We start from the raw sequence: 13152 nt of genomic DNA on the forward strand, positions 1-13152 counted from the left end.
GGGAGCCCAGAGCCCCGTCTGGGCCTCCCTCCATTTCCCCAGCCAGCTCCAGACTGAAAACCCCTCCAGCCCTTCCTCTCTGGCCTTTGTCTCTTTCCTGGGCCAGGAGGTCACCTGATCTCTTTGTTCTACAACACCTTCAGTTGGCACCTTTGCAGGGGAGGGGCCCAGGCCATCAGTTGCCAGGAGACAGGGTGTTGGCCGTTCTCTGTGCAGATCCCTGCACACCCCTGCCCTCTAGGGCTCTGCAACAATCACACACCCTGATCCCCCCACCTAGATACTTAAGAAAGGCATAGGGGAAACTGAGGCACCCACACAGCATTCAGAGAAAACATTAAGAACATTCCCACTTTGTCACACCACAGCAGCCTGTCCTGCGCGGCAGCGTTCACCTGCAGACACACAGCCTTTTACACAATGAATCCGGGAAGAGGGGTCCATTCAAGCCAAGCCCCAGATGTACAGCATGTTTGACTATAAGCCAACCAGTGCCCACACACTCGCTGCCCCCTCTAAGCCCACACATAGGCACGGAACTAGAATCAATGTGCAGAGTCCTCATGGACCACGACACAGCGCCAGGGCCTGCCCGTCTCCCGTAAACAGCCTTGTAGCCAAGCAAATCCAGCTAGGGTGTCACTGAGGCTGCAGGCCTGCCATGGGGCATCGGCAGGGCTCAGGCTCAGGCAGAGGGGGACCCTGACAGAACCCCATCCCGCTTCCCTCCAGCCAGGATCTCCTCTTCGCTGTGCAAGGACCTGGGCTGCAGCTTGCCAGCAAGGGCGCTGCCAGGGTGCAGGTGTGCAAAGCGCCCCAGGGCCCAGATGGGGAAGACGTTGCGGTAGGAGGTGTAGCTGATTGCACCGGTCTTGTTGAACAGCCCAGAGATGTTCTCCTGCGAGGGGAGAGAGACAGAAAGAGGCAGGATTGGCAGGGCGCTCGCGAGCAAGGGGTGCTCCTGCGGGAGGTCCCACAAGCCCTTTGCCCTCTCACAGGCCTGTTGCAGGTACTCTGCCAAGCACACACGTTATGACTGATGCACCCGTGTTTCCCACACGCCCCGGCACACGGATACACTCCCTGCTCACTCCCGCTGAGGCACGACACCGCACACACGCAGGGCCAGGCTCCCCACCCTGCTCCGGTGGCCCCTGGGGCCAGACATTGGCCAGCAGTGCCCAGGTGGGGATTGCCCTGCCTGGCACAGAGCCAGCGTTAAGAGGCATATGCAGCCTCCAGCACCTGGCGTGGTTGTGGCACGGATGGAGCGCGATGCTGGATGGGATTGTGACCAGCCCCATGTATTAAAACAGTCCTTGGGCTGCTCTCATGTGTGCTGGGGCCGAGGCCAGCAGGCAGCCGGCCCCAGAATCAGGCAATCAGACCTCCCCACCACCCAGGGCTTCCCTGCAGCCACCGGCCCATCCACTCCCACCCGCTTAACACGCCGTGCCTGCATCTCCCCGTACACCTCCAGCTGCTGAACAACAGGGGTCAGCGATGAGCCCTGCCCTGTTGCTGGTTCCAGCTGGATCCAGGGCTCCGCTACCCGTGGGCACAGGGCCCTGGGAAGGGTCAGGTGGGGTCACACAAAGCCACGTGGCCCGAGCCAAGGGGGAATACCCCAGAGATATATAGAAGAAGCCTCGTCCTGCTCACAGTCCTTGCACCCAGGGCACCCCATGGGAGGGTGAGCCGCTGGGATGCAAAACAAATCCGTGTCCAGGGATTTGACAGGCTACTTCCGTGTGCACAAAGCAGCAAACCCCTCAATGGCGCAGAGGGTGAGCACTGGCAGGGGAAGGCAGGCCACACAGGGGTGGCTTTGGGCGCTCTTTAGTTTGCCAGCGTGAACAGCGGGGAGATGACAGGCAGCTGGCAAAGCGGAGCCCGGGGGCAGCGTGGTGGGGAGAGGAGGGAGGTCAGCCAGAGACCCTGCCTCATCCCACTGCCGAGGGCGTCTGCTCCCAGAGCATTTCACTGCTCTGCAGCCTTGGGCTGCTTTGGGCCCTGCATGGCGCCTGGATCCCCAAGTAACCATGACAGCGAAAGCCCCCTCACCTCATCGCCTCAGCCTGCACTGATCAGAAGCCGGCCTCACCCAGAGTGTATCCCCCCCCCACACACACACACACACCTCTCTGTGAGATCTAAGGCCCATTACTGCAGCTAGGGATGGACCGACAGGCCCTGAACAGCTCTGGCTGGTTCAACAAGAGGGAGAGGGGCTGGCTGAAATGCCTGCAGTGACAGGGGCTGGATACATTAGAGAGAGCAGCGAGGAGCTGCATACCTGAGGCCAGTCCCCATTGGGCAGCTGCTTGTCAATCAAAACCTTGATCCCCTTTTCCAGCACCCCAACGTCCGGGTATCTGCAAAGCGAAGGGCAGAGGTCAGTGGTGCTGACTCCGAATAGCATGCTAGCCCCCCACCCCCGCCATGTGCAGCCGCAGCCGGAGCTCTCCTCTCTCCCTCCCCGGCACCGCAGCGGGGACAGGAAAGCTCTTCTCCTCTCCCCCCTAGCCCCCAGCACTCACACTATGGCCACCCCCCCACCTCTGCACGGAAGGCCCCAGACAGCCAAGCAGGTGAGGAAGCACCAGGCGTTAAAGCCAGGCCTGCGACAGCAGCCACATCCTGCAGCATCCAGCATGGCCATGCCAAGGCTGGGGTGGCAGCTCTGGGCCGTGCTGCTGCCTTACAGAGCCTGGACACTCGCTGTGGGAGAGCTGGTGGCGTGACAACGGGCACCAAGCGCCAGCCCGGGGATTGGAGCCCGGTCACTGGCTAACCCCTCTCGGCACAGGCGCCTCCCAATTGCTGGGGCGTGTGCTCTGGGCTAGCCCAGGTGAGGACACGCAGAGCACAGCAGGGGGCAGGCATCGCGCGAATGAAGGCTTCCACGCCAGCGCCCCGGTGCCGAGGTCCTTGGCAGGGCTGTGCTCTGTGAATGCGGGTGAAGAGGACGATTTTCTGCGGTGAGAAGCGGGGTCGGTGCTCCTACCTGACGGCCATGAGCCCCAGCAGGGCCCAGCAGGTGTTGTGGATCTGGGAGGTGGGACTCTGCACGTATCTGCGCTGCTTGCAGGACTCAAAGTCCTCTCCCCAGCCACCATCCTCCATCTGCTTGGAGACCAGGAACTGGCAGGCCTGGGCCACCTCCCTGCATGCGGCTCTGAAGGGACGAGGCAGAGCAAAGGGACTAAGCCAGGGCAGCCTCATGGGGCTTTGGGGAAGGGGCTGGTGGAGCAGGTGGGGGCAGGAGACAGTGTGAAGCTGGGGCAGGGAGGCTCTAGCAGGAGCCGGGGTCTCCGAGATGAGACTTGGCCCCCGGGGATGGGAGCAGCAGCCTAGGGCAGACGAGCTTCCTCTGGTGAGTGCACAACCTGGCTCTGAACACCAGAGCCTCCAGCTGCGAGCGGCCAGCAAGCTGGAGCCAGGGGGCCACGGGCTGGGGACAGGGCCCCAGGGGGCTGTGATTCTCAGTGAGCAGGGGACAGAAGGACAGAGGAGCCCAACCCAATGCCTGGCGGGGAAGGCTGCTCTGGGTTTGAACAAGCTCCTCCCCCAGCGGAATGATGCAGCACCTCCCATGCTCGAGGGATGGCGCCAGTCACTCCAGGCCATGCCCTGAAGGTCGTGGCAGCCAGGGAGCCACACGCCGGATTCCCACACTCACCCGTTCTGGTAGGTGTGCTGCAGACAGGCCAAGGCCTCCAGTCCGAACCAGGTGCCGTAGGTAAAGCACACACCCCAGCTCCTGATGGGAGGAGAGCGGCAGCGTCAGGCAGCGCAGAACGCTCTGCGGGTCTGACACCACTGGCCCCCCGTGCCACAGACAGGCCTGGGAAGTCCCCGCCTCTCAGTACAGTCCCTCCCCACCGCAGACCCTGGGAAGGGTCCCATCGCCTCAGGCTACGCTGAGCCTTTACTGGAGCTGTCGCACACACACGGGCCAGGAGTCGCATCCCATCCCACGTCGCTGCGTCTGGCTCGTCTCTAGTCCGCAAGCTAAGGGGGTTAGTCACTCACTGGGAGCACCCAGCGCCACAGGCACTGGTCTGCAGGGGGCCCTAGACACGACTGTAACAGGCCGGACTGCTGTGGGCTACCTGAGCCAGCCCCCCACCCACCTCCCCCGGACACTGGCACACCTGGAGGTAAAGGGGAGAGAGGGTTGCCCAAGAGGGCAGGTACCAGCGCCTCTCTCCTCACCCCAGCCACCTCCTGCCCTGAGCAGGGTGGAGTTTGCTGCACCAGCGGTGCACGCGGCCACTCACCCTTCCCACGAGCCGTCAGCTCTCTGCACCCTGCGGCAGTACTCCAGGCCCTTGCGCAGCGTCTCTCTAGACAGGAGAAGAGGGTGCCTTAGTGTGCAGCGTCCATCCTCCTGCCAGCCCGACCAGGGCCGGCTCCAGGCACCAGGCAACCAAGCACATGCTTGGGGCGGCACCTGTTAAGGGGCGGCGGGGGGAGCGCGGCGCGGCATTCCGCGGGGGGGGGGGAGGGCGCTCCGGCGGCGCAGCGCTCGGCGGGGGGGGGCACGGGCGCGGCGCTCGGGGGGGGTTCCAGCGGCGCTCGGCGGGGGGGGCGGCGCAGGGCGCGGCGCTGGGGGGGGGGGGTTCCGGCGGCGCTCGGCGGGGGGCGGGGGCGGGCTCTGGCGGCGCGGCGCTCGGCGGGGGGGCGGCGTGGGGCTCGGGGCTGGGTTCCGGCGGCGCTCGGCGGGGGGGGCAGCGTGGGGCGCGGCGCTCGGGGGGGAGGGTGTTCCGGCGGCGCTCGGCGGGCAGGGGGCGGGCTCCGGCGGCGCAGCACTCAGCGGGGGTGCGGCGCGGGGCGCGGCGCTGGGGGGGGGCGCGGCGTGGCGCTCGGCGGGGGGCGGCGCTTTTTTTTGCTGCTTGGGGCAGCAAAAAAGTTAGAGCCGGCCCTGAGCCCGACCCAGGGGCTCCTTGGGAGCTTGAATCCCCTCTGAGAAGTGGGGGCCCAGCCCCTATTAAAAGAGTCACTCGAGGGCCGTAAGCTGCAAGTGGACTGAGCCTCCACAGTAGGGTTACCATACGTCCGGATTTTCCCGGACATGTCCGGCTTTTTGGTCCCCAAATCCCCGTCCGGGAGGAAATTCCAAAAAGCCAGGCATGTCCGGGAAAATAGGGAGGGATCGTGGGGCTTGGAACCAGGCTGGAGCCGTTGGGGCCGGAGCTGGAGCCGCTGGGGCCGGCGGTGCTCGGCCGCTGGTCAGCGCCGCTCGGCTAGGGCCGGGCCGGGCCGGTGCCGCTCGGCCGGGGCCGGGCCGGAGCCGCTCGGCCGGAACCGGGGCCTGAGCCGAGCCGGGCAGGAGCCGCTGGGATCGGGGCTGGGGTGCTCGGCCGGCGCCGCTCACCCAGGGCCAGAGCCGGGCCGGAGCCGCTCGGCCGGAACGGGGCCCGAGCTGAGCCGGGCCGGAGCCGCTGGGACCGGGGTTGCGGGTACTCGGCCGCCGGCCGGCGCCGCTCGGCCAGGGCCAGTGCCCCAGGGCCCGAGCCGAGCTGGAGTCGCCAGGGCCGGGGCGGGCCGGAGCCGCTCGGCCAGAACCGGGGCCGGCGCCCCACGGCCCAAGCCGAGCCAGGCCGGAGACACCGGGGCCAGAGCCGCTCGGCCGGGGGGGCCGGACTGGGCCGCACCTCCCAGCCCCAGCTTACCTGCTGCCTGCCTGTTTCAGGCTTCCCGAGAACATTTGATTCGCGGGAAGCAGGGGAGGGGGAAGAGCAGGGGGGCGGAGCATTCAGGGGAGGGGGCGGGGTTGGGGCGGGGACTTTGGGGAAGGGGCGGAGTTGAGGCGGGGCCGGGGCCCCGTGGAGTGTCCTCTTTTTGTTTTTTTAAAATATGGTAACCCTACTCCACAGCCCCTGTGCAGCTGCCTGACCATGGCCCCTGGGGGCTCAGATGGAGACAGGATCTCCACCCCGGGACATTTACCGGTGCCTTCCCAGCTGGTCTGCAGATGAAACACACCCTGGTCTGTGCCCCCAGTGCCCTCCTTGAGTCCGGGTGGCCCTTTGGCCTCACACAGGAAGCGGATGTACTCAGGCGGGCTGTTCTGAAACGGTAGCTAGGAAAGGAGGGTGCCCCCCACTGCACTGGGACAGCAGCTGCCGTGTTCGGTTACTGGGTTCGTTCCCGGAGCTGTGTGGGCGGCAGGGTCTGCCCTGCGGGTCAGAGCGTACAGGCGGGGCCTGCGCCAGGTTCATCCCAGCAGGCCCCACTTACTGACCTCCCCAGGGTGCAAGCTCTGGACTGATGGTTCGGCGCTCCCCCTCCGTTACCTGACCTCCCGGGCCCGGTGCTCGGGGAAGGCCTCGTGGAAGTGCTTCAGCGCCTGCACGACGGCCGACGTGCACTCCACGTAGCAGTAGTCTATCATGATGTCACCTGCCAGACAGGAGAAGCAGCAGTGAGCATCCCCATCACATGGGAACTCATGGCCAGCAGGCAGCTTGAGGACAATGCCAGACACTGACAGGGGCCCTGCCTCCCCGGTGCACTCCCATCCCAGGAGCTGTGCAGAGGTGCTGTCTCTGGGGATGGGCACTGGCCGTGTGACTGCGCCGAAACCCCCGAGCCTGCCTTGGGCACCACGCCCAGCAGACCTGGCCCTGCCTCCCCTCGCAGTTCGAGTGACAATAGCTGGGGAGAGGCCCAGCGCGCCTGCCCTTACCGAACACCTCCGAGGGGTTCAGGAGCTCCAGCAGCCGGCCCCCCCGCTTGGTTTCATACGTCGCGAAGCCTCCGTCAGGATTCCTCATGCTCAGCAACTGCCCGGACATGGAAGGGAAGAGATTGACGATCCAAACCAGCCTCGTTCACCCCCTGCTACAAATCACCCTTCACCCCTCCCCCGCCCCCACCATCCCCCTCCAGAACCCTCGATCCCGAGGCCAGAAGGGCTGGCCTGACCTGCACAGCACAGGCCAGAGACCTGCCCCAAAGTAACTCTTTTCCAACGACCGCAGATCTTCTAAAAAACAGCCAATCTTGATTTAAAAATGGCCAGTGATGGCGAATCCACCACGGCCCTTGAGGAGTTGTTCCAAATGTTAAATACCCTCTCTCTTTCCAGTCTCAATTTGTCTGGCTTCAGCTTCCAGCCATTGAATCGTGTTAGACCTTTTTGTGCTAGACCAAACATCCCATTATTAAATATTTGTTTCCCCATGTAGGTACTTATAGACTGGAATCCAGTCACCCCTTAACCTTCACGTTGACAGAACAAGGAGTAATGGTCTCAAGTTGCAGTGGGGAAGGTTTAGGTTGGATATTAGGAAAAACTGTCTCAGTAGGAGGGTGGTGAAGCACTGGAATGGGTTACCCAGGGAGGTGGTGGGTTACCAAGGGAGGTGGCTTGACAAAGCCCTGGCTGGGATGATGTAGTTGGGGATTGGTCCTGCTTTGAGCAGGGGGTTGGACTAGATACCTCCTGAGGTCCCTTCCAACCCTGATATTCTATGATTCTATATTAAGCTACACAGCTTGACCTCCTTGAGTCTATCACTATAGGGCAGGTCTTCTAATCTTAATCATTCTTGTGGCTCTTCTCTGACCCCTCCCCAGTTTATCAACATCCTTCTTGACGTGTGGGCACCAGAACTGGGCACGGGATTCCAGCAGCGGTCACACCAGCGCCAAATGCAGAGGTAAAATAACCTCTCTGCTCCTACTTGAGATTCACCTGCTTATGGATCCCAGGATCCCATTAGCCCTTTTGGCACTGGGAACTCCTGTTCAACTGATTCTTCAGCAAGACCCCCAAATCTTTTTCAGAGTCCCTGCTTCCCAGGATAGAGTCCCCCATCCTGTAAGTATGGCCTGTAGTCTTTGTTCCCAGATGTATACATTTAACCATATTAAAATGCATAGTGTTTGCTTTCACCCAGCTTACCAAGTGATCCATATCGCTCTGAATCAGTGACCTGTCCCCTTCATTATTCACCACCCCCAATCTATGTGTCATCTGTAAATTTTATCAGTGATGATTTTATGTCCTCTGCCAGGTCACTTATAAAAATTAGGGCTGTCAAGCAATTAAAAAACGTAATCACGATTAATCGTGCGATTAAAAAAGTTAATCGTGTTTAATTGTGCGATTAATCACGCTGTTAAACAGTAATAGAATACCATTTATTTAAATATTTTTGATGTCTTCTGCATTTTCAAATATATTGATTTCAATTACAACACAGAATACAAAGTGTATAGTGCTCACTTTATATTTATTTTTATTACAAATATTTGCACTGTAAAAAACAAAAGAAATAGCATTTTTTCAATTCATCTAATAGTGCAATCTCTTTATCATGAATGTTGAACTTACAAATGTAGAATTATGTACAAAAAAACTTGATTCAAAAATAAAAATGTAAAACTTTAGAGCCTACAAGTCCATTCAGTCCTATTTCTTGTTCAGCCAATCGCTCAGACAAACAAGTTTGGTTACAATTTGCAGGAGATAATGCTGCCCGCTTCTTGTTCACCATGTCACCTGAAAGTGAGAACAAGCGTTTGCATGGCACTGTTGTAGCGGGCGTCGCAAGATATTTACATGCCAGATGCACTAAAGATTCATGTCCCTTCATGCTTCAACCACCATTCCAGAGGTTCCATGCTGATGACGGGTTCTGTTCAATAATGATCCAAAGCAGAGCGGACCGACGCATGTTCATTTTCATAATCTGAGTCAGATGCCACCAGCAGAAGCTTGATTTCTTTTTTGGTGGTTTGGGTTCTGTAGTTTCCACATAAGAGTGTTGCTCTTTTAAGACTTCTGAAAGCATGCGCCACACCTCGTCCCTCTAAGATTTTGGAAGGCACTTCAGATTCTTAAACCTTGGGTCAAGTGCTGTAGCTATCTTTAGAAATCTCACACTGGTACCTTCTTTGCGTTTTGTGAAATCTGCAGTGAAAGTGTTCTTAAAATGAACATGTGCTGGGTCGTCATCCAAGACTGCCATAATATGAAATATAGGGCAGAATGCGGGTAAAACACAGAGCAGGAGACATACAATTCTCCCCCAAATTGTTCAGTCACAAACGTAATTAACGCGTTCTTTTTTTAATGAGCATCATCAGCACGGAAGAATGTCCTCTGGAATGGTGGCCGAAGCATGAAGCATATCTGACACATAATTACCTTGCAATGCCGGCTAGAAAAGTGCCATGCGAATCCCTGTTCTCACATTTAGGTAAAAAGCAACAGAGGGTCCTGTGGCACCTTTAAGACTAACAGAAGTATTGGGAGCATAAGCTTTCATGGGTAAGAACCTCACTTCTTCAGATGCAAGTAATGGAAATTTCCAGAGGCAGGTATAAATCAGTATGGAGATAACGAGGTTAGTTCAACCAGGGAGGGTGAGGTGCTCTGCTAGCAGTTGAGGTGTGAACACCAAGGGAGGAGAAACTGCTTCTGTAGTTGGATAGCCATTCACAGTCTTTGTTTAATCCTGATCTGATGGTGTCAAATTTGCAAATGAACTGGAGCTCAGCAGTTTCTCTTTGGAGTCTGGTCCTGAAGTTTTTTTGCTGTAAGATGGCTACCTTTACATCTGCTATTGTGTGGCCAGGGAGGTTGAAGTGTTCTCCTACAGGTTTTTGTATATTGCCATTCCTGATATCTGACTTGTGTCCATTTATCCTCTTGTACATTGGCCAAACTGGACAGTCACTACACAAGAGGATAAATGGACACAAGTCCATACTGATTTATACCTGCCTCTGGAAATTTCCATTACTTGCATCTGAAGAAGTGAGGTTCTTACCCACGAAATCTTATGCTCCCAATACTTCTGTTAGTCTTAAAGGTGCCACAGGACCCTCTGTTGCTTTTTACAGATTCAGACTAACACGGCTACCCCTCTGATACTTCACATTCAGGTGACATTGTAAAATAAGAAGCAGGCAGCATAATCTCCCATAAATGTAAATAAACTTGTTTCTCTTAGCGATTGGCTGAACAAGAAGTAGGACTGAGTGGACTTGTAGGCTCTAAAGTTTTACATTGTTTTGGTTTTGAGTGCAGTTATGTAACAAAAAAAATCTAAACGTGTAAATTGCACTTTCATGATAAAGAGATTGCATTACAGTACTTGTATGAGATGAATTGAAAAATACTATTTCTTTTTATCATTTTTACAGTGCAAATATTTATAATAAAAAATAAATATAAAGTGAGCACTGTACACTTTGTATTCTGTGTTGTAATTGAAATCGATATATTTGAAAATGTAGAAAAACATCCAAAAATATTTCATAAATTTCAATTGGTATTCTATTGTTCAACATTACGATTAAATCTGCAATTAATTTTTTAAATCACGATTAATTTTTTTTAGTTAATCGCGTGGATTAATCGCAGTTAACGGACAGCCCTAATAAAAATATTAAACAGCAAGGGCTAGGAAACTGATCCCAGTCGCACACCTCTAGAAACACACCGCTTGGTGCCGATCCCCTGTTTACATTACATTTGGAAACCCATCCGTTAGCCAGCTTTTAATCCATTTAATGTTTGCCAGGTTAATTTTGTATTGCTCTAGTGTTTTCACCAAATTTTGTGAGGTACCACGTTAAACATCTTACAAAAGTCTAAGTCTTATATCAACACAATTCTATGATTCTATGATTCTATGAACACTATTACCTTTATCAACCAAACTGGACAGGATCTATTTTCCATAAATAATTGTTATTATTCTAATTTTATTCTCAATGGCAACTGGCATTTATTATATTACCCTCCTTTAATTTTTTATTAATGGAGTTCCTTAGCTGCTCCATTATCTTGCCAGGGATTGATGTCAGACTGACCGACCTATAATTACCTTGAACATTTTATTTACCCTTTTCAAATACTGGCACAACATTAGTTTTCTTTCGGTCTTTTGCAACGTCCTCAATGTTCCAAGGCTTATTGAAAAATCAACATTTACAGTCCAGTGAGCTTCTCAGCCAGCTCTTTTAAAACTCTTGGATTCAAGTTATCTGGACCTGCTGATTTTAAAATGTCTAACTTTAGTTGCTGCTGTTTAACACCCTCCAGAGATACTAGTGGAATGTAAAGAGCATCATCATATGATATGACTACAACATCTGGCTTTTCCCCAAATACAGATAAAAAATATTTATTGAACACTTCTGCTTTGTTTTGCATTATTACTAATAATTCTATCATTTTCATCTAGTAATGGACCAATACCACTGTCAGGATTCCTTTGTTCTTAATATCTTAAAAAACTCCTTATTGTTCTTAACTCTCAGGCCATAGATTTCTTCTTGTGCCCCTTTGTTTCCCGCATCCATCATCTACAATTCTTAGCTTCCGATTTCAACTTCCCTTTTCTGCCATTTGTTATATATTGTTTTCTTATTTTTATAGGTGCCCTCACTTCTCCTCTAATCCAGGTCTTTCTATCCACTACCGCTTTCTTCCTTGATTGTGGGATTGTAGCTTTTGGGGCATCCAATTGTTCTTAAACAATTCCCAGTTATCATCCACATTTTCTCTGATTAAATTCTTCCTCCCAGCTGATTTGGGTCTGTCATAAACAGACAGTTAAGGGTTAATGCCTCTTTTATCTGTAAAGGGTTAAGAAGTTCACCTAGCCTAGCGGACACCTGACCAGAGGAACCAATGTGGGGACAAGATTTTTCAAGAGGAAGGAGGGAATTTTTTCCTTTGTTCTATTCATTAACTTCTGTGCCAGAGTGAAAAGATCCAGGAATCAACCAGGGTAGAGAGTATTAGAGAAGGAATGAATTAGCTTATGTTTATTTCCTTTTGTGACTTTTTCTTTTTGCATAGAGGAATAATCAAATTGGGTTTTCTTTTGTGTAACTAAGGTTTTTGCCCAGAGGAACATCCTCAGTGTTTTGAATCTGTTGTCTGTGAGAGTAGCTTGCATGCTAATCTCACAGAGGTATTCCTTTCACCCCTTTTCTTTAATTAAAAGTCTTCTTTTTAAGAATCTGATTGATTTTTCCTTGTTTTAAGATCCAGGAAATTGGTGGGGAAGTCTCTCAAGGCTACCCAGGGAAGGGTTATAGTACTTGGGAGGGAGATATTTTGGGGGGAAGACAGAGTTCCCAAATGACTCATAAACAGTTGTTTAAACGATTTGGTGGTGGCAGCATACTGATCTAAGCTGGTAATTAAGCTTAGGGGTTCTCATGCAGGCCCCCACATCTGTACCCTAAAGTTCAGAGTGGGGGTGAAACCTATGACAGGGTATAGTTTTTTGCTTTGTGAGATTGGTCCTTTTAAAGTACCAAGTATATATGCCTCTGGTCTGGACTTTATTCTGCTTGCACATTACTCATGTGATCAAATTATGATTACTTGTACCTAAGCTTCCATTAATTTTTAGTTGTGTGATCAGTTCTTCTTTATCTGTCAAGACGAGGTCCAATACAGAATTCTCTTGTCTCGATGGCAGCACTTTTTGAGTTAGGAAACTGTCATCAATGAGATTTCAAAATCCCAAAGAGGTTTTGGTACTGGCTGCATGAGCCCTCCAACGTGTGTCACTCTGACCGAAGTCCCCCATGATCACACAGCTTTTTTCCCTACACACTGTAGATAGGTGCGTAAGGGGCCGGTCATTCTGGCCCCTCATGTGATTTGGGGTTTGTAGCAAATACCGACTTGTGCTCGGTCTGTTAGAACATTGATCTACTAGTATTCGAGATCATTGTCTTCCGAGTTATCAGTGACTCAGAACAGGTGATGCCATTTTTGATGTAGATGCCACTTCCCCTCCCCTTTTGCCCACTGGATCTTTGCTAAATGGCCATAGCCATTGATTTTAACATTCCAATCGTGGGACTTGTCCCAGCAGGTTTCAGTAATGCCAGCTAGATCACATTGCTCATAGATAAGCAATTCCTCTTGTCTGTTACCCTGGCCCTGAGCACTGGTGCATAGGCAATTCAAGATTTTTTCTTTCTCATGTCCTTTGGCTCCCTGATTTTATTCTCAACATCTCAATTTTGTGCTGAATGAGGCCTCATTTCTTCCCTCTTTTCCCCCTTCCCTTTTGCTAGGAGCTGGCCAGAGCCAGAGGCACTTTTATCCTCCCCACGGAACAGCTGCCTGGTCTCCAAGGCCCTGGATCCAGCTCGGGATAT

The 13152-nt window shown here is 53.6% G+C and overlaps 1 protein-coding gene across 2 annotated transcripts in view; it reads right to left on the reverse strand.

Annotated features, from left to right (window-relative positions):
* Positions 1–685: 685 nt before the first annotated feature.
* The window catches only part of LOC135885585 (lanosterol synthase-like), a 31982-nt gene continuing 19515 nt past the window's right edge, over positions 686–13152 (reverse strand). For both annotated transcript variants that reach the window (XM_065413397.1, XM_065413398.1), the window contains exons 16-22: positions 6695–6791; positions 6303–6408; positions 4284–4349; positions 3683–3763; positions 3008–3178; positions 2297–2375; positions 686–898 (exon numbers count right to left, since the gene is read on the reverse strand). In XM_065413397.1, coding sequence (XP_065269469.1) covers positions 686–898; positions 2297–2375; positions 3008–3178; positions 3683–3763; positions 4284–4349; positions 6303–6408; positions 6695–6791 — 813 coding nt within the window. The remainder of the gene's footprint in view (positions 899–2296; positions 2376–3007; positions 3179–3682; positions 3764–4283; positions 4350–6302; positions 6409–6694; positions 6792–13152) is intronic.

The sequence above is a fragment of the Emys orbicularis genome, chromosome 11 (assembly GCF_028017835.1).
Source record: "Emys orbicularis isolate rEmyOrb1 chromosome 11, rEmyOrb1.hap1, whole genome shotgun sequence".
NCBI lineage: Eukaryota > Metazoa > Chordata > Testudines > Emydidae > Emys > Emys orbicularis.